A 22179-nucleotide genomic window follows, 5' to 3' on the forward strand; every position below is an offset into this window, starting at 1 on the left:
GTATGACTAGTGATGGTGAGTGTGCATGTTATGGGCAAAAAAAAAAAACTGGAGTGCTTCTTTAAGTATAAACAGAAGTCTCACTGGTAAGAACTATATCCCAGCTCAGCAACTGTTCTGTGTAAACAGGAAGTATTATTTCTGTAGGGGTTACAACACAAGACATAAAAGAAAGGTAATATAAATGTGGTTACTACTAAAACAAAAAGAAAACAGAGCTAAGTATTTAAAACTGAAAACCTCAGCTGTGCTGGGTGCTGTTTCCATGACGTATGTGACAAGGGCAGTGCTTCTTGTGTTCACATCTCTGTCATCTTCTTGACATCGCCTTGTATTGTGGCTAACACTTAATTTCCTGTCACTTTGAATATAGAAGCAATGAGCAGGCATGTAGAATGAGCAGTGAGCTGGCTTCAACTTTCTTCACTGACAGATATACTACACATATTATACAGTGGTAGGGATGGCATATAACTACCAGAAAGGTAAGTGCCTGATTTGTTTCAGAATCTTTTGCCAGATCCTGCGATTATACTGAGTACTTATGGCTCATTCCAGGTTTTACTTCTTTTTTTTCCAACAATAAACCACATCCCAGTATAATATCCTGTACTGTGTGCATTATTTGGAAGAAATTCTTATTCTACTATTTAAAATAAGTCCATAATCCATGAAAAAACATACAGATTCCAAGATGTTGCCCTAGTTGTATCTCTGCCTCAAGAACCTATTGGTGGGATGGATTTGTTGGGTGTTGGGATTTACTACCATTATGTTTGTTTATTGAAAAATATTTACATTATTTCTCCTTGACATTGTTAGTTACTGGAGGACAGTATTATTTGAGTATGCTCTTTTTTTTTTTTTTTTTTTAAATCACCGACTTATTACTTGTTTTGTTTTATTGGTGAACCGGAGGGTGAATCAACATGCGGCAGATGCTATTGCATTAATCCAAATGGGGTTTGCAGATACCAATTTACTTGCCACCAACAATTCAGATGAATAGAACAGATTTTCAGTGGCAGAAATTTCTACAAGAAATCTGACACATGTGAATTAACCTTAGGTTGGAAAGGTGAAGGAGACATCAAGGCACCACCCTAAAATTTTTAAAATACTGAATTATGAGTGAATGCTAAAAATGTCTAATTGTCCAAAAATTAACCCCTTAACCCCTTAAGGACTCAGCCCATTTTGGCCTTAAGGACTCAGACAATTAAATTTTTACGTTTTCATTTTTTCCTCCTCGCCTTCTAAAAATCATAACTCTTTTATATTTTCATCCACAGACTAGTATGAGGGCTTTTTTTTTTGCGTGACCAGTTGTCCTTTGTAATGACATAACTCATTATATCATAAAATGTATAACGCAACCAAAAAACACTATTTTGGTGGGGAAATTAAAAAGAAAAACGCAATTTTGCTAATTTTGGAAGGTTTCGTTTTCACGCCGTACAATTAACGGCAAAAATGATGTGTGTTCTTTATTCTGAGGGTCAATACGATTAGAATGATACCCATTATTCCATACTTTTATATTATTGTTGTGCTTTAAAAAAATCACAAACTTTTTAACCAAATTAGTATGTTTATAATCCCTTTATTTTGATGACCTATAACTTTTTTATTTTTCCGTATAAGCGGCAGTATGAGGGCTCATTTTTTGCGCCATGATCTGTACTTTTTTTGGATACCACATTTGCATATAAAAAACTTTTAACAAATTTTTTATAATTTTTTTTTAAATAAAATGTATTAAAAAAGTAGCAATTTTGGACTTTTAAATTTTTTTTACGTTCACGCCGTTCACCGTACGGGATCATTAACATTTTATTTTAATAGTTCGGACATTTACGCACACGGAGATACCAAATATGTCTATAAAATTAATTTTTTACGCTTTTTGGGGGTAAAATAGGAAAAAACAGACGTTTTACTTTTTTATTGGGGGAGGGGATTTTTCACTTTTTTTTTACTTTAACTTTTACATTTTTAAAAAAAAAAATTGACACTTGAATAGTCCCCATAGGGGACTATTCATAGCAATACCATGATAGCTAATACTGATCTGTTCTATGTATAGGACATAGAACAGATCAGTGTTATCGGCTATCTTCTGTTCTGGTCTGCTCGATCACAGACCAGAGCAGAAGACGCCGGTAGCTGGAAGCAGGAAGGTGCAGCGCTGCAGGCGATCCGATCGTTCATTTAAATCGCGCACTGCCGCAGATGCCGGGATCTGTATTGATCCCGGCACCTGAGGGGTTAATGGCGGACGCCCGCGAGATCGCAGCCGGGATCAGCCGCGCATGACACGGGCATCGCTCCGATGCCCGCGGTTATGCACAGGACGTAAATGTACGTCCTGGTGCGTTAAGTACCACCGCACCAGGACGTACATTTACGTCCTGCGTCCTTAAGGGGTTAAGGAGTGTGGGTTTTTCTGTTTTTGCATTTTCATTTTTTGCTCCTTGCCTTTAAAAAATCATAACTCTTTCAATTTTGCACCTAAAAATCCATATGATGGCTTATTTTTTGCGCCACCAATTCTACTTTGTAACGACCTCAGTCATTTTGCCCAAAAATCTACGGTGAAATGGAAAAAAAATCATTGTGCGACAAAATTGAAAAAAATGCAGTTTTGTAACTTTTGGCGGGTTCCGTTTCTACGTAGTACATTTTTCGGTAAAAATGACACCTTATCTTTATTCTGTAGGTCCATACGATTAAAATGATACCCTACTTATATAGGTTTGATTTTGTCGGACTTCTGGAAAAAATCATAACTAAATGCAGGAAAATTAATACGTTTAAAATTGTCATCTTCTGACCCCTATAACTTTTTTATTTTTCCGTGTATGGGGCGGTATGAGGGCTAATTTTTTGTGCCGTGATCTGAAGTTTTTAACGGTACCCTTTTTGCATTGATAGGACTTATTGATCATTTTTAAATGATATAAAAAGTGACCAAAAATGCACTATTTTGGACTTTGGAACTTTTTTTGCGCGCACGCCATTGACCGAGCGGTTTGATTAATGATATATTTTTATAAGTCGGAAATTTCCGCACGCGGTGATACCATTTATGTTTATTTTTATTTTTATTTACACTGTGTTTTTTTTTTTTATTGGAAAAGGGGGGTGATTCAAACTTTTAATAGGGGAGGAGTTAAATGATCTTTATTCACTTTTTTTTTTCACTTTTTTTTTTGCAGTGTTATAGGTCCCATAGGGACCTATAACACTGCACACACTGATCTTCATCATTGATCACTGGTTTCTCATAAGAAACCAGTGATCAACGATTCTGCCGCATGACTGCTCATGCCTGGATCTCAGGCACTGAGCAGTCATTCGGCGATCGGACAGCGAGGAGGCAGGTAGGGGCCCTCCCGCTGTCCTGCAAGCTCTTCGGGATGCCGCGATTAGCAGCGGCTATCCCGAACAGCCCGACTGAGCTAGCCGGCAACTTTCGTTTTTCGTTTTTAGCCAACACGTTTTTATAACACTGCACACACTGATCTTCATCATTGATCACTGGTTTCTCATAAGAAACCAGTGATCAACGATTCTGCCGCATGACTGCTCATGCCTGGATCTACCGGTACGTCCTTGGTCCTTAAGGGGTTAAGTTTACTGTTTTTAGATATGGTAAAATATTGAGCATAAAAATGTTGCATATTTATACAGTTAAAAGAAGTAACTGGTCCAGTGGACCATCACTTTTTTATTTGTCTGGGTTTAATAGGAGCCCACATACGTTGGTGTACCTACAGGCAACTAAGTCATTTTTACTCAGACATCTCATGGCGAGCGCTCCGGTCCCGCATCCCGACCGTGAGCGCCCGCCGTCTCCGGCTGGGACCGCAATTCGCATCGCGGCATGCAGCTGCATGCGAATCGTGGCCCGTGGCTTACCTCCTGCTGCCCGGCTCTCTGCTTCCCCGCGTGCACGCCCCCGCCTCCTAGGGGGCGTGCGCGTCACCTTCTCTAGATTTAAAGGGCCAGCGCATAACTAATTGGTGTCTGGTCCATCCCATATGTTATTTATGCCAGCTCCTCCCCCACTTCCCTACTGGATCTTCAGCGCCCCTAGCCTGAGATTAAGCATTTCTTTTGCCTGTTTGGCTCTTTCTGTGGATTCAGACCTTCCTGCTACGTTATTTGACTATGCACCTTTGCTGCCTGTCCTGGCCTCCTGCTAAGTTTGACTACACTTCTGCCTCATCCTTTGGTACCTCGTCTTGCCCAGCTACCTTTGTGGTCGAGCCGTGTTGGGGGTAGCGACCTGGGTGTTACCTGCTGCAGCAAGCCCATCCTACCTTGCGGCGAGCTCTGGTGAAGCCCAGTTGCACCTTAGACTCTGCTCCCCGATATGGTCCGAGACATTGCCACACAGGTTAGTAGGATCCACAACCAGGATCGTAAGAGTAAGATCCGGCCATGGATCCCACTGGGGTTCCTCTGCCAGAAAATCCAGATCTTGCTTCTATCGTGGCGTTCCAGTCACAGCAGTTGGCCCAGCAGTCACAGAAGTTGAGCCAGTTATCTGCCATGATGCAGCAGTTGATAACTGCTCAACAACAGCAGCAACAGCCTCCGCCTCCTCCTGCTCCAGTGCTGCCTCCTGCTGCTACAGTCTCTTCCGGTACGAAACTCCGCTTGTGTCTTCCAGAGAAATATGAGGGGGATCCCAAGTCCTGTATTGGTTTCGTGACTCAGTGCTCCATGCACACCGAACTCATGGCAGAACAGTTCCCAATGGAACAAGCAAAGATGGCCTTTGTCTTCAGTCTCCTTACTGGAAGGGCTTTGGCCTGGGCAACTCCGCTCTGGGACCGCAGTGATGCTCTCACAACCAATCTCCAGGCTTTCCTGATGGAACTTCGGGGTGTCTTTGAAGTACCAGCCACAGCCTCCTCTGATAATACGTCACTGATCAGTCTTTCGCAGGGAAACTCCTCTGTGGGCGAGTACGCCATTCAATTTCGTACCCTGGCATCAGAATTATCTTGGAACAATGAAGCTCTATGTGCCACTTTCAAGAGAGGACTTTCTAGCCATATCAATGATGTCCTTGCTGGCCGGGAATTGCCCGCTACCCTGAATGAACTCATATAGTTGGCATCTCGGATAGATATCCGTTTCTCTGAACGGCATGAGGAATTGCGCCAAGAAAGGGAGTCTGCATGACATCGGCGCTTTCCTCGTCTGGCACCCGTCTTCCAGAAACCACCGCAAGCTTCTACAATGCCTCCCGCTGTGGAGGCTATGCAGTTGGATAGGTCTCACCTGAACCTGCAGGAAAGAACCCCCTGAATAGCTGAGAACCTCTGCCCATACTGCGCCAGTGCAGATAATTTCCTCAGAGATTGTCCTCTGCGTCCACAGTCACAGGAAAACGCTAGCACCTAGGGTTTGTAGGAGAGGCCTCCCTAGTTGTGAATACCTCCTCTCCATGCTTGAATTTGAAGGTCCAGCTGTCTCTACCCTCCAAAGATACTATCTTCGTTCTGGTCTTCCTGGACTCTGGTTCTGCTGGGAACTTTATCGATGCCTCATTAGTGCGTAGGTATCATCTGCCAGTAACCCACCTTCTGAAGCCTTTGTACATCTCCTCGGTCAATGGAGAAAATCTGGACTCTACTATCTTATTCTGCACAGTACCCTTGTCTATGCAAGTTGGAGTTCTGCTTAAGGAAAAATTGGCCTTGTATGTACTTCCACATTGTACCTCCACTCTTCTACTAGGCCTTCCCTGGATACAACTACTTGCCCCGCATCTTGACTGGAAGACTGGAGAAGTACTTTGTGAAGGGAAGTTTCTGCTATAACAACTGTTTCCATACCCTTCCGTCCAAGTTGGTGTCTCCTTCCACCCCTCTGCCCGGGCTGCCATATTTTCTTCAGGATTTTGCTGACGTCTTCAGCAAGAAACAAGTTGAAGCTTTACCTCCACATCGTCCTTATGATTGTCCTATCGACTTATTGTCTGGAACCACACCTTCTCAGGGCAGAATTTATCCCTTGTCTGTTCCAGAAACTCAGGCCATGTCTAACTATATACAAGAAAATCTAAAGAAAGGTTTTATTAGAAAGTCATCCTCCCCTGTTGGAGCCAGATTCTTCTTAGTGGAGAAAAAAAACGGATCCTTGTGACCTTGCATCAACTGCTAAGATCTTCTCCGAACTCGACCTACGAGGGGCCTATAATTTTATTCACATCCATGAAGGGGATGAATGGAAGACTGTGTCCAGTACCCGTGATGGACATTTCGAGTATCTTGTCATGCCTTTCGGGCTTTGTAATGCCCCAGGAGTCTTCCAGGAGTTTGTCAATTACATTTTTTGTGACCTTCTTTACTCCTGTGTCGTCTACTTGGACGACATACTCATCTATTCGCCCAATGTCCAGTCTCATCGCCTTCGTCTCCTCCAAGTATTACAGCATCTCCGAGAAAACCATCTCTATGCTAAACTTGAGAAGTGTACCTTCCCAGTGAAGGTCTTCAAATTGTCCGCAGTGCTGGATTGTCCACGACCCACTGGTTTGAAAGCTATTCAGCGCTTCCTAGGCTTTGCTAATTACTATCGACAGTTTATTCCTCACTACTCCACCTTGGTTGCTCCCACCGTCTCGCTAACCAAGAAGGCTGCCAATTCTAGGGTCTGGACTCCAGAGGCTGAAGAAGCTTTAGTTACATAGTTAGTACGGTTGAAAAAAGACATACGTCCATCAAGTTCAACCAGGGAATTGAAGGGTAGGGGTGTGGCGCGATATTGGGGAAGGGATGGGATTTTATATTTCTTCATAAGCATTAATGTTATTTTGTTCAAACAGTTAAAGTCCGCCTTCACTTCTGCTCTTGTTTTTTCTAGACCTGATCCCAGAAAGCCATTTATCTTAGAAGTAGATGCCTCTTCGGTTGAGCAGGTGCAGTCTTAATGCGAAAATCTTCTAAAGGAAGAACTGTAACCTGTGGATTCTTCTCGAAGACCTTCTCCCCTGCGGAGAGAAATTATACTATCGGAGATCGTGAGCCCTTGGCCTTAAAGTTGGCCTTAGAAGTATGGTGTCATCTCTTGGAAGGCTCTGTACATCCGCTAACTATCTATTCAGACCACAAGAACTTGCTCTATCCCCAGACTGCCCATCGTCTCAACCCCCCGACAGGCTCGTTGGTCTCTGTTCTTCTCCAGATTTGATTTCTTTATCCACTTTCGCCCTGCTGAGAAGAATCCTCGTACGGACTCTCTGTCCAGATCTTCAGATGTACAAGACCAGGAGTCCCATCCTCAACATATTGCTCCTCCTGTTCGTCTCATCTCTGCAGCGCCAGCATGTCTTCAGCACTTGCCTCCTGGGAAGACTTATGTACTTCCTCATTTAATACTCTGAGTCCTGAAATGGGGTCATTCCTCTCTTCTAGCTGGTCATGCTGGAATACATGATACATAAATAAATGAATTCATATATAAATCCTTACATCTCATCTCCCGACAGTACTGGTGGCCCACTTTTAAAGCAGGATGTCATTGATTTTGTCCGTGCTTGCACCCGGGACAAGACCCCCATTCCAAGCCTACTGGTCTACTACAGCCTTTGCCAGTGCCACAGCAGCATTGGATCAATATTGCTATGGACTTTATTACAGACCTTCTTTCTTCTGGCGGCAATACGTTCATTTGGGTTGTAGTGGACCTATTCTCTAAAATGGCTCATTTTGTGCCTCTACCAGGTTTACCATCAGCACCGCAGCTTGCAGCTTGCCAAGCTATTCCTTTGCCATATTTTCTGCCTTCATGGTTTAACTTCCCATATTGTCTCCGATCGAGGTGTTCAATTCGTCTCCAAGTTCTGGAGAGTTCTCTGCTCTTGTCTCCAATTTAAATTGGATTTCTCCTCAGCATACCATCCCCAATCCATTGGACAGGTCAAGACGGTGAATCAGGTTTTAGGAGATTATTTCCGTCAGATGATTTCTTCTCATCAAGATGACTGGGTAGATTTACTCCCTTGGGCAGAGTTCTCATACAATCATAGGGACTCTGAATCCTCTGGGTCATCACCGTTCTTTGTGGTTTATGGGTTTCATCCTCCTCTTCCCTTGTCCTCTTCCTCCGGATTTCCTGTGGTTGATGAGCAAGTGCGGAGTTTCTCTACCATCTGGCAGAAGACTCGTCAATCTCTATTGTATGCCACTTCACGTATGAAGTCTCAAGCGGACAAGAAAAGGCAATCTCCTCCCAAGTTCTCTCCTGGTGATAGAGTCTGGCTGTCTTCAAAGTATATCCGCTTTAAGGTACCCAGTTACAACCGCTTTTCAAATAAAAACATCTCACCTACTCCCATCTCAGGTACCTCTGATGTCTATGTCGTTAAAGAAATTTTGGACTATAAGTTTATCAGAGGTAAATGCTTTTTCCTAGTGGATTGGGAAGGATTTGGCCCAGAGGAAAGGTCTTGGGAGCCATAGGACAATATTATAAACCGTGACCTTATCCACAAATTTTTGTCTTCAAAAAGGAGGGGGAGACCAAAAGGCGGAGGGGGTACTGTCATGGCAAGCACTCCGGTCCCGAACCCTGACCGTGAGCACCCGCCATCTCTCGCTCTCATGCAGCCACATGCGAATCGCGGCCTGTGGCTTACCTCCTGCTGCCTGGCTCTCTGCTTCCCCGCACGCATGCCTCCGCCTCCTAAGGCACGCGCGGCACCTTCTATATAATTTAAAGGGGCAGCACACCACTAATTGGTGTCTGGTCTATCCCATATGTTATTTATGCCAGCTCCTCTCCCCCTTCCCTGCTGGATCTTCAGTGCCCCTAGCCTGTGATTAAGCATTCCTTTTGCCTGTTTGCCTCTTCCTGTGCATCCTGACCTTCCTGCTATGTTATTTGATTATGCACCTTTACCGCCTGCCCTGACCTCCAAAACATTAGGTCTGTTATGAACTGACTATGGAAGAGGGAAAGGAAACTTTATTCTAATATTTTAGAAAATATAGGGAAAGGACCTCATTCTAATATTTGTAATATAGAGTCCTCGGTTAACCTTGATAAGTGCATTATCATTGGCTGTATTGCCTTTTTGAAAAACAATTTTCTGTATTGTGGTGTCACTATATACATTGTACTTGCACGTAAAATGATATTTTTATGCTGTGAGATCACAGGTACAATTACATTTATTTCCTGCAATATGAAATTATGGTGTGCATTATTCCAATACTGTGACATCATTCTATGCATCATTCTCATACTATGGAATCACTGTGTGCATTATTTCTGTACTGTGATAGCCCTGTGTGCATAAGGAAGACTAAAATTATAATAATATTTCAATGCTCTAAATTTGCTGATCAGTGTACTCATGGTGAAGAGATGCACCTTTTCCAAGTTTTGCTATTTTTACTTGTTGCTTACTCCTGTACCCTTTGGTTGATATATCTGCCCAGTTTATAAAGTGGGCCTAAAAATTACTGCTCTAAATATATAAATTCTTGTTCTTCATGAAGATTTTATTCATTATCTGTTGTATATATTGTGATGTTTTATAGCAAGTTGCCTTGTGACACACAACAATTTATGACATTAAGCCCCTCTATCCCCTTTTAAAATCTTAAAAATACTTTTCAAAAGTAAGCTTAATTCAAAGATATGACAGTTTATAGAATATACGAGTTGTCTTAAAGAAGTATGTAGTGGTGACAGAAGTTGTGGTTGGTAATACTGAAATAAAAAATAACCTCTACCAAATAATTAATGTATTGAACATGGATCAAATATGTTGGATTAGTCCATAGAGTATAACAGTTGATGAATATGGAGTGCCCCTTCATTAGATTTTACAGAATATTACATAGATAGCAAAAAAGGAAGGGTGTTGAAAATAAATAAATAATGATAATTATTTAAGATGCCCACATGCAGTAAGTTTATAGCTGACCATTTCTACATGGAGTTGTTCATGCAGGGATGACCTCACAATCCTTAAATGGAAACTCTCATTAAAACAAATTTTTGCTATTGCACTCCTTATGGTAAATAAAATATATTTCTAATATACTTTGTTTAACCCCTTAAGGACACGACGTACTGGAACGTCATGTGTCCACTCCCGATCTATAACGCGGGGCCACGGCGTCATAGCGGGTCGGGCCCGGCCTTTAACAACGGCCGGGACCCGTGGCTAACAGCGTGCGGCATTGATCGCTGTGCCGCGCGCTATTAACCCCTTAGACACGGCGTTCAAAGTTGAACGCCGCGTCTAAAGTGAAACTGAAACCATGCCGGTTAGCTCAGTGGGCTGTTCGGGATAGCCGCGGTGAAATCGCGGCATCCCGAACAGCTTACCGGACAGCGGGAGGGCCCCTACCTGCCTCCTCGCTGTCCGATCACCGAATGACTGCTCAGTGCCTGAGCAGTCAAGCGGCAGAATCATTGATCACTGGTTTCTTATGACCTATAACACTGCAAAAAAAAAGTGAAAAAAAAAGTGAATAAATATCCTTTAACCCCTCCCCTATTAAAAGTTTGAATCCCCCCCCTTTGCCCATAAAAAAAAACACAGTGTAAATAAAAATAAAACTGAACATATATAGTATCGCTGCATGCGGAAATGTCCAAATTATAAAAATATATCGTAAATTAAACCGCACGGTCAATGGCGTGCGCGAAAAAAAATTCCAAAGGACAAAATAGTGCATTTTTGATCACTTTTTATATCATGAAAAAATGAAAAAAGCGATCAATAAGTCCTATCAATGCAAAAATGGTATCGTTAAAAACTTCAGATCACGGCGCAAAAAATGAGCCCTCATACCGCCCCATAAACGGAAAAATAAAAAAGTTACAGTGGTCAGAAATGACAATTTTAAACGTATTAATTTTCCTGCATGAAGTTAGGATTTTTTCCAGAAGTACGACAAAATCAAACCTATATAAGTAGGGTATCATTTTAACCGTATGGATCTACGGAATAAATATCAGGTGTCATTTTTACCGAAAAATGTACTACGTAGAAACGGAAGCCCCCAAAAGTTGCAAAACGGCATTTTTTTTTTCAATTTTGTCTCACAATGATTTTTTTTTCCGTTTCACCGTAGATTTTTGGGCACAATGACTGATGTCATTACAAAGTAGAATTGGTGGCGCAAAAAATAAGCCATAATATGGATTTTTAGGTGCAAAATTGAAAGAGTTATGATTTTTTAAAGGCAAGGAGCAAAAAACGAAAATGCAAAAACGGAAAAACCCTGGTCCTTAAGGGGTTAAAAGAAAATAGATGTTTTCTATGTTTTATTTGTGCTTAAAAAAGCTCAAGAGCACATTTCCCCCCATCTTATACACAGACTTAGGACCGAAGCCTAAACACAGGAGATGCAGTCTGGACTGCTGAGGGGTGTGTGTCCAACCAACAGCATATGGCAGTTAAGTGTGAAAGGAGCTATGATTGGATGTGGTTGGACACACCCCCCTCAGCACTCCAGGCTGCACTTTCTGTGTTTGGACTTCGGTCCTAAGTCTGTGTATAAGATGGGGGAAAATGTGCTCTTGAGCTTTTTTAAGCACAAATAAAACATAGAAAACTTCACTTTTTTTAAACAAAGTATATTTGAAATATGTTTTATTTACCATAAGGAGTGCAATAGCAAAACATTTTTTAGTGAGAGTGACCCTTTAATGTCTGCTGTTTTGTTTAGTTTAGAAGACACCATGGGACATAAAAAGAAACGTCTGACCCTACTATAATATACACAGATTCAAAGGAACATAGTGGGGGAGAAGAGGAGGAGTTGGCGGTATAATAGTGCCAGCTAAACCACAGTTATTTGAGATTTTGAGAAACTAATTAACACTGATCAATCATAACATTAAAGGGTGCTCTGGTGAAAAAAAAAAATTTAATCAGCTGGTGCCAGAAGGTTAAACAGATTTGTAAATTACTTCTATTTAAAAAAAATTAGCCTTCCAGCAATTATAAGCTGCTGTATGTTACAAAGAAAGTTGTGTAGTCCTTTAACCCCTTAAGGACTCAGGGATTTTCAGTTTTTTGCACTTTCGTTTTTTCCTCCTTACTTTTAAAAATTCATACCCCTTTCAATTTTCCACCTAAAAATCCATATTATGGCTTATTTTTTGCGTCACCAATTCTTCTTTGCAGTGACATTAGTCATTTTACCCAAAAATTCACTGCAAAACGGGAAAAAATATCATTGTGCGACAAAATCGAAGAAAAAACACCATTTGTAGCTTTTGGGGGGCTTCCGTTTCTACGCAGTGCATATTTCGGTAAAAATGACACCTTATCATAATTCTGTAGGTCCATACGGTAATAATGATACCCTACTTATATAGGTTTGATTTTGTCGTCCTTCTGGAAAAAATCATAACTACATGCAGGAAAATTTATACGTTTAAAAATGTCATTTTCTGACCCCTCTAACTTTTTTATTTTTCCACGTACAGGGCGGTATGAGGACAAATTTTTTGCGCCGTGATCTGAAGTTTTTATCAGTATGATTTTTGTTTTGATCAGACTTTTTGATCACTTTCTATAAATTTTTTAATGGTATAAAAAGTGACCAAAAATACGCTTTTTTGGACTTTGGAATTTTTTTGCGCGTACGCCATTGACCGTGCGGTTTAATTAATGATATATTTTTATAGTTCGTACATTTACGCATGCGGTGATACCACATATGTTTACTTTTTTTTTATTCACACTTTTTTATTTTTTTTATGGGAAAAGGGGGGTGATTCAAACTTTTATTAGGGAAGGGGTTAAATGACCTTTATTAAAAAAAATTTTTTACTTTTTTTTGCAGTGTTATAGGTCCCATAGGGACCACCGCACACACTGATCTCTCATTAACACTCCTGTGATCAGTGTTATCGGCGCTTGACTGCTCCTGCCTGTATCTCAGGCACGGAGCAGTCATTCGTTGATCGGACACCGAGGAGGCAGGTAAGGGCCCTCCTGATGTCCTGTAAGCTGTTCGGGATGCCGCGATTTCACCGCGGCGGTCCCAAACAGTCCGACTGACTAGCCGGGATAGTTTCACTTTCACTTTAGAAGCGGCGGTCAGCATTGATCGCCGCTTCTAAAGGGTTAATACCGCACATCGCCGCGATCGGCGATGTGTGGTATTAGCCGCGGGTCCTTGCCGTTGATGAGCGCTAGGACAGATGCAGTATGATGCGGGATCGCGGCGCGGCCCCGCTTCATATCGTGGGAGCCGGCGCAGGACGTAAATATACGTCCTGCATCGTTAAAGGCTTAAAGGCTGAACAAGGTGCTCTCCGCTGACACTCTTTTTTATTATAAAAATACAAAACAATTCCAAAAAACAAGAACACAAAACAAGCTTAACCAGCTACAACAGAAATGTAAAATAAAATAAAACCCTGCCTAACCGGCCAGCCCAGCTTTAATAAATTCTAAAATATACCAAACTACAGCTATACTATACCTATACACCTAAGCAAACTATGAAATTCACACTCACACACATAACATAAAAAAAAAGAAAAAAATTAGCTCAACTTGGCTAATTAAATGAAATAAATAAACCAACATAAAATTCAGCACCACCTGGCTATAACTCAAAATCATCCATACTTGGGAAAATAAATAAATAAAACAACAGAAAACATAACACACGCATAATCTCCAAAACTAACAAACACACACACATATATTGAGAATGAACATAACAACAGCACAGCTTGGCTTATCAAAAAATAAATAAATAAAATAAAAAATAAAAAATAAAAAAGCACACCTCTGCTTTTTAAATAAAAGTTATATATACACAGACAAAAAAACCTACATACAATAATAATACTACATAACTACAACTGGTCCGACTGCCCTTTTCTTATGGCTAATGCAACAATATGAAACAAAATACATGACACAATATACCAGCAAATGAATAAAATAAAACAATAATATAAAACAATATACATAGCACAGTATACATACAAATATAATAAATGTGCCTCACAAAAATACCTACAAAAACCCTAAAATATATCCTACACTAAAACTGTGCCCTATCCCACACCACCCCTCCTGTACATGGGTCAGTCCATAACAGTTCGTACAGTTCTTAAGTCCAGTCCTTAACTGACCCATGTCAGATCCCCTAAGGAAAAAAATAAATAAATAAATTAAATTAAAAAAAAACACCCACAAATACCCCCTCCCCACCTAGCACTCCAACCAACCAACTAAATACAACCTTACATACAAGACCACAACCCAATTTAGGCACAAGTTCAGTGCCTGTAAGCCCTTCATACCATATCAGCTGAAAACAAAAAGCTATGGTGCACATGCAACAGCCCACCACCAGGGAGAAGGATGGCAGATCTGATACACTGAAGAAATTTAAACTCTTTCCCTAACTCCCCTACTATTCTCCCTAATTCTATCCCTTCATTAAAACTGACCCTACTATCACCCTATCTCTATCCCTGTATGCCTGTCCCTAACCAAAATAAAGGTACTCTACCAAAAAGATCTAGTACCTAGGGCACATGAAAAGAAAACCCTCTCCATAGGAGAGAAGCCCTACTGGTACCAAGACTACCATACTCCAAAGACCTGATCTTCCCAAGGTCACCGGTGATGTTCCTACAGACCTCCACCTCGGAGAGGACTTTCTGCTGGGTGGACACTAAACACTGTGCATTCCACGTGTGATACTTAACCACTAAGCTAACTAAAAATAAAGTGCCCCGATCTCGGCCACCGAGGGTCCTGAATGCCCCATAAGCCCACTCCGGATAGGTAAGGCCGGCAAGTTGACTCCAGCCGATGGAAGCGATGGAAGCGCTCACCACTCTTCTCGGGGACACCCCCGGTCATCAGAGTTCCTGTACTTGAGGTTGTCCCTTACACCTAGCTTCCCCTGAAAGCAGCACCAGGCCAAGTCCCAAAACTTCTGGGGGATCCTTTTCAAGTTTAAAAGATACAACCCCACCCTCAGATCCCGACCTGGGCAGTCCCTGAGCGCCAGAGGCTTCTGGAAGTGGGTCAACAGAACCCGTTTGTCAAGGAACTGCCTTGACTGGGTCCTGATCTCCCACACTCGCAGACCCCACCGACGTAACGCCTTCAGAGTCTGGGTAGCGTAAGCCGGAAGATATCCATGGGGCGTACGGAGGTCCTTCACTTGTCCTCCTCTCTCCCATTCCTGGAAGAAAGGCCGAAACCATTCCCTGCAGGAGAGTACCCACGGAGAAGCCCTCTCTTTCCAGAGGTTCGAGATGTTAGCTTTCAAGAAGGTGTTGGTTAAGAACACCATAGGGTTTACCATAGATAAACCCCCTAGTCTCCTCCTACGGTACGTAACCTCCCTCTTGACTAGGTCAACCTGTTCCCCCATAACAGTTGGAAAAACAGGCTGTAGTAAGCATCTGGCAAGATACATACACTGCCCAGATAGATAAACAAGCGGAGCAGGTATGATTTGATCAAGTGCACCCTTTCCCTGAGGGTCATAGACCAACCCTTCCACTGGTTCACCCTCTGAGTGGCATCATGGAGCATACCATCCCAGTTTTTGGTGGGATAATCATCCTGGCCGAATGTGATGCCCAGAATTTTTGCTGAGTCTTGGGGCCCTGGAAGGGTGTCCGGGAGATCAAATGTGGGATCCCCCCCTCCCAGCCAGAGACTTTCACACTTTTCCCGGTTGATCTTGGACCCGGATGCCTCCGAGTAGCGCTCCACCTCTGACATCCCCACATCGACCTCCTCCCTCGAGGAGACGAAAATAGTGACATCATCAGTGTACGCCACCACTCTCTGGGTGACATCCAGCTCCACCAGACTCATCCCGACTCCCGCCAACGGCCCACGATCTACTCTCCGGACGAAGGGATTGCGAACACGTATAAAAGCGGGCTCAAAGGACAACCCTGACGGACTCCGGACCCCACCTCAAAAGAGCGGCCAGACCACCTGTTCACCAGTGGGAAACTCTCTGCCCCGGCATACAAGATCTTAAGCCAATTCACAAAAGTACTCGGTAAGCCATATCTCAGGAGGACGGACCAGAGGTACTCGTGGTTCACCCGATCAAATGCTTTGGCCTGATCCAAGGACAGTATGTACCCCTTCCAGAGACCCGCACTACTCCACTCCACTGCCTCCCTGACACTGAGGACAGCACTTAAGGTGCTTTGGCCTGGAACAGAGCAGTGCTGAGCCCCCGAAAGGAGCCGGGGTGCAAACTTCACTAGCCGATTAAACAGTATCTTGGCCAGAAGCTTCCTGTCCGTATTGAGAAGAGCTATGGGCCTCCAATTCTCAACACGACTAGGATCTTTACCTTTTGAGAGAAGAATCAGGGCTGACCTCCTCATTGACTTTGGCAGAGTGCCCGAGGAGAGACACTCATTGAATACCTTGGTCTAGAGGGGAGCTAAAGACTCCTTAAAGGTCTTATACCACTCGGATGTTAAGCCATCTGGACCTGGTGACTTCTTGGGGGCGAGCCCCTCGATCGCCAGTCTCACTTCCTCTTCCCTGATATCTTCTGCCAAAACATCAAGAGAGGGGTCTACCCCTGGCTCAGGAATGATTTCAGCCAGGAAAACCGACATCCTGTCTCGATCTAGATCCTTCCTCCCCAAGAGGTGCGAGTTGAAGGATCTGACGACCTCCAGGATCCCTGATCTGGACCGATTCAGAGATCCTGTACTATCAACCAGTCCTGAGACTACTTTACTACTCACTGACATCTTGCAGTTCTTGTAAGGGTCGGGCGAACGGTACTTCCCGTAATCCCTCTCAAAAACCAAAGATGCGTGCCTATCGTACTGACACCTCATCAGCAAGGATTTCACTCTGGAGATATCGGCTACCTCCAGTCGAGACAAGAAGCTCGAGTTTCCTCCTCAGACCCTGATACAGGCGATACCTATTCAGGGACCTGAGGCTCGAGAGCTGGCGAAAGAACCCTGCAACCCGCTTCTTGAATATCTCCCACCACTCTGACTTACTACTACAAAGACCCAGTAAAGGTACCTGACTCTGAAGAAAATCCTCAAAGGACTGTCTTATCTCCGCTTCCTCCAGGAGGGACGAATTCAGCTTCCAATAACCTTTACCCATCCGGGGGGTCTCTGAAACATTCAAGGAAAACAAAATCATACAGTGATCAGAGAACTCCACCTCAACCACGGACACTGCGGAAGAGACGGCTTCCTCCTTCAAATAAAACCTGTCTATCCTAGACATGCTGCCGCTACCTCGATGATAGGTGAAACCCGCGTGGCCTGAGGGGCTCCGGATGTGGGCATCCTCTAGGCGAGCTTCCCTAACTATATTATTAAGGGCCACACTATCGCAATCCAGTGGACCGTTGGAGCCTCTCCTATCTTAGGACCTTGTGACATTATTGAAGTCCCCTCCAAAGATCACCTGCCGGCTAGTAAAAAGGAAGGGCTTAATCCTCATAAAGAGATTTTTACGGCCCAGCTTTTTTTGTGGGGCATGGATGTTTATGAGCCGGAGCTCTTGTCCCTTCATGAGGACATCTAAGATCAGGCACCTCCCCATTTCTAACTCAATAACCCATCTGCATTGAACCGGAGCGGTAAAAAGGACCGCCACCCCACTATACGGCTCACGGCTAATCGGAAGGGTCGGCCATATTGCCTTCCTCTCTGCGCAGCCTCTTGATCTCCTCATTCAGCACGTTCTCCCCCAGAGCTTCAGTGGTTACAGGGCCAGCTTCAGGACCAGGGGCCGGAGCTACCCCAGTCACCTGGGCACTCTCCAGCTCCCTACTCCTCCTACGATTTTCCTCCCGCCTTAGTTTGGCGGGGCCCTTTATCCTCGTCACTAGCCCTGTTGCGCCCCCATCCCTGCTCGTACCCTCCCCAGCCGAGGTAACTTCACAGCTCTCCCCGGCCGGAGCAGTCGCAGCACGGGCGAAAGCGCTCGGACAACGGCTGAATGGGTGCCCGAGGACACCCCACAGGTGGCACCGGATCTGCCTACAAGATGTGGCCAGATGACCCACCCCACCACACAAAGCACAGACCTGTACAGTACAGGCTGCGCTAAAATGGGTGGGGCTGCCGCACCTGTGACAGACCTTAGGCTGCCCCTGGTAGAAGACCTGGATCCTGTCACGTCCAAGGAAGGCAGCTGACGGAATGTGGGCAACTGTACTACCTGAACGTTTCAGTTTGACGGAAAACGTCCAGGCCCCGGACCAGATCCCGTGCTCATCCAAATTTTTCTTGGGCATGTCCGTCACATCCCCATATCGACCGAGCCAGGTCATGATGTCATAACAAGAAAGTGACTCATTACGGGTCAAAACTGTCACTTTCTTGACTGAGTTCTGACGGGAAATCGCCTTTACAGCAAAATCCCGCCAGTTGGGCTCGTTCTTCGGCACTTCGTAGTTTGACCAGAAGAGTTCGAGACCCTCCGGCCGAACGAAACTGACGTCAAACTCAGACGAACCGTAGGGGTGGATCAGGGCAAAGATGTCACTCGCCCTGAATTCCATCTGGAGGAGGAGCTCAACCACTTTAGCGCGAGGCGGGCACGCATCCTCGCCCCTCCAAATCAGATGGACCACATTCCTATGGTTATTGTCCTGCCCAGGTGTCGGGAGGGACCAAACCACCTCCCCATTCTGCTCTCGGAAAGCCCCCAAACCGTGCCTCTCTATCCAGAAAGACAGGTCGACCTCACCCCTTCCCTCTACCTGGATCGACCGGTCGCCCCTACGCAGAGCCTCCAGGAGGCGCTGTTGCAAGTAACCCCCGGGGCCGCACGGAGACGGGGACCCCACCGAATCCCCGGCAGCAACACTGGCATAGCTCCTAGGAGCAGTCACTGCCGGGGGGGCAGCCGGACCAGACCCAGACCCAGGAGCACCATTCACACCACAACTCCCATCATCCATACCAGATGTTGCATTCACACCACCACTACTCCCACCACTACTCCCACCATCATTCACTCCACTGACACTCCTCCCAATCACAACACTACCACCCCCATCATTCTCACAACCTGCACTCACTTCCTGCCTAACATATCCTGGGCTGGCTGGGACCTGTAGTACCGCCGGTTTTAATACAGGTTTTCTTGCTGGCTTAGCTGCCGCTGGGGTCCACGCTGATGGCTCCTCCTTCATAGGCGATGTTACCACCTGAGTCTGGGGCTGCCCCACCGGGCGCACCAAAGCTCCTCCCACAATGCCGCCACTAGGCTTGCCCGACTGCTCAGGCTCTGCTGATGACACTGACGCCCAGACACTCCCCCTCCCCCTCACAGAGGAGTGCCCCGCAGCGCCCGCAGAAACCACAGTACTCGGGGGACCGCCCCCCGAGCAAACGGACCGACCTTTCTCTGCTTCCGACGCCCGGACACTCCCCCCACCCCCCCCCCCACAGGAGAATACCCAGCAGCGACGGTAGTGCCCACAGCACTCGGGGAACTGCCCCCCAAGCACACGGCAGCATAGCTCTTCTCTGGCATTTGGACATGCCCCCCGCCACCCTGGGGCGTCCCAGCAGCGCCAGAGTTGCCCAATATGAGCCCATCCTGCCCTTCCCTACCGGCAGGACGGGTGGGCTTCACATCTATTGCGTCCATAGCCATTTCAGACGCCATTCTATACCCCCCTTGCTGGCCCCGCTCCACCACAGGAACAGTGTCTTGCAGTTTGGGGGGCTCAGCAGCCTGAACCAGCTTTGCAGCTGACCCAGACTGCTGGAAAGGTACAAACATGTACTGCACAGATTGTTGGGTCTTCTGCTTCTTTGCTTTACGCCTGACTTTTCCATCCTTGCACTCATCTTCACCGAAGGTGAAATTCTGGAGGTGGACTGGGGATTCCTGCATGACAATTGCCCTCAATAAACCCCCAGCCTCACTCTCCACATCATCCTCCTCACTGTCAGTCACAGGGAGCGCCACTTGGGCTGGCTCTATGTAGCTGTCCTGGGTGTCACAGGGCATAGGAACAGACACAGCATCCTCCACCACATGCGCTCCTTCCTCTACCTTCTCCTTAACTCCTTCACTGCCATCCTCGCTATCTTCACTGCCACTACTCTCCCCATCATCCACCTCAACCTCCACCTTACCTGGGGATTTAATGGCGGCAAACCTTTCATCATTTGCCAGCTTCTCTCTTAGGAGACCGCTGCCCTCCAGGATCTCTGCCTTCCTCTCCTCCAGCTTGGCAATCTGGGCTTTCAGGGCTGTGATCCTTTTCTTCAGCTCAGGCTTGCTTCTCCTGGACCCAGAGTTTGCCAGACTCTGAGTCCCACGCAGATCTTCTCTTGCAAGCCTGAGCTCTTTACTGCAGCGGTCGTATTCCGCAAAGCGTGCGGCCATGCGGGAGCAGTAGGTCTCACTTGATTCTTTGGGGCCTCTTTCAGCCCACATCTCCAAACTCTTCCTCCTTGTTTTCCTTCCACCACCAGATCTCAGACTGGCACCCGTTGCCGGAGGAGCAGAGCTTGCATTGCTGCAGACATTGCTGCTGGATCTTCTGCCTCCGGCTGGAACAATGGCTGTAGCAGTTCTCTCTCCACCCCCCCCCCCCCCCCCCCCCCCGCCAGCCTTGAAGAACGGGGAATGGAGACCTGAGGCTCCATGCAGGAAAGCTCTCCCAGGGAGCCTGCCACACCCCTGGGAAAGCCTTGATGTAAAATGCTGCTTCTCTGGAAGTCTGGAGCTCAAAAGAGACACACCCGACAGCTTCTCACACAGAACTCCTCTGGACTACAGGATGTGCTCTCTGCTGACACCTCTGTCCATGTAGGAAACTGTCCAGAGGTTTGCTATGGGGATTTGCTTTTATTCTGGACAGTTCCTGACACGGACAGAGGTGCCACCAGAGAGCACTGTGGTAATACTTGAAATAACTACAGAGATTCCTGGTGCAAACAGCACATTTGTTTTCCACCCCTTTAACCCCTTAAGGACCCAGCCCATTAATACCTTAAAGGGGTATTCCAGGCAAAAAACTTTTTTTTTATATATCAACTGGCTCCGGAAAGTTAAACAGATTTGTAAAATACTTCTATTAAAAAATCTTAATCCTTACAATAGTTATTAGCTTCTGAAGTTGAGTTGCTGTTTTCTGTCTAACTGCTTTCTGATGACTCACGGCCCGGGAGCTGTCCAGCTCCTATGGGGATATTCTCCTATCATGCAAGGGATATTTTCCCATCATGCACAGCTCCCGGGACGTGACATCATCATTGAGCAGTTAGACAGAAAACTTCAGAAGCTAATAACTATTGGAAGGATTAAGATTTTTTAATAGAAGTAATTTACAAATCTGTTTAACTTTCCGGAGCCAGTTGATATATAAAAAAAGTTTTTGCCTGGAATACCCCTTTAAGGACCCGGCCATTTTTTTTTTTACATCTGACCACTGTCACTTTAAACATTAATAACTCTGGCATACTTTTACTTTCATTCAGATTCAGAGATTGTTTCTTCGTGGCATATTCTACTTTATGTCAGTGGTAAATTTTGTCGATACTTGCATCATTTCTTGGTGAAAAATTCCAAAATTTGATTAAAAAATTGAAAATGTAGCATTTTTTTTTTTTTATTTGAAGCTCTCTGCTTCTAAGGAAAATGGATATTCAAAATAAATTATATATTAATTCACATATACAATATATATACTTTATATTTGCATCATAAAGTTGACATGTTTTTACTTTTGGAAAACATCAGAGGGCTTCAAAGTTTAGCAGCAATTTTCCAATTTTTCACATTTTCAAAATTTAAATTTTTCAGGGACCAGTTCAGTTTTGAAGTGGATTTGAAGGGCCTTCATATTAGAAATACCCAACAAATGACCCCATATATAAAAACTGCACCCCTCAAAGTATCCAAAATGACATTCAGTAAACATGTTAACCCTTTAGGTGTTTCACATGAATAGCAGAAAAGTGAAGGAGAAAATTCAAAATCTTCATTTTTTACACTTGCATGTTCTTGTAGACCCAGTTTTAGAATTTTTACAAGTGGTAATAGGAGAAAAAGCCCCCCAAAATTTGTAACCAAATTTCTTTCGAGTAAGGAAATACCTCATATGTGTATGTCAAGTGTTCGGAGGGCGCAGTAGAGGGCTCAGAAGGGAAGGAGCAACAATGAGATTTTGG

The 22179-nt window shown here is 44.7% G+C and overlaps 1 protein-coding gene across 3 annotated transcripts in view; it reads left to right on the forward strand.

Annotated features, from left to right (window-relative positions):
- The first annotated feature begins 375 nt into the window (after positions 1 to 375).
- Positions 376 to 22179, forward strand: part of SH2D2A (SH2 domain containing 2A) — a 258266-nt gene continuing 236462 nt past the window's right edge. For all 3 annotated transcript variants that reach the window (XM_056546543.1, XM_056546544.1, XM_056546545.1), the window contains exon 1: positions 376 to 485. In XM_056546543.1, the coding sequence (XP_056402518.1) occupies positions 464 to 485 (22 nt within the window). In that variant the 5' untranslated portion in view covers positions 376 to 463. The remainder of the gene's footprint in view (positions 486 to 22179) is intronic.

The sequence above is a fragment of the Hyla sarda genome, chromosome 11 (genome assembly GCF_029499605.1).
Source record: "Hyla sarda isolate aHylSar1 chromosome 11, aHylSar1.hap1, whole genome shotgun sequence".
Lineage (NCBI taxonomy): Eukaryota > Metazoa > Chordata > Amphibia > Anura > Hylidae > Hyla > Hyla sarda.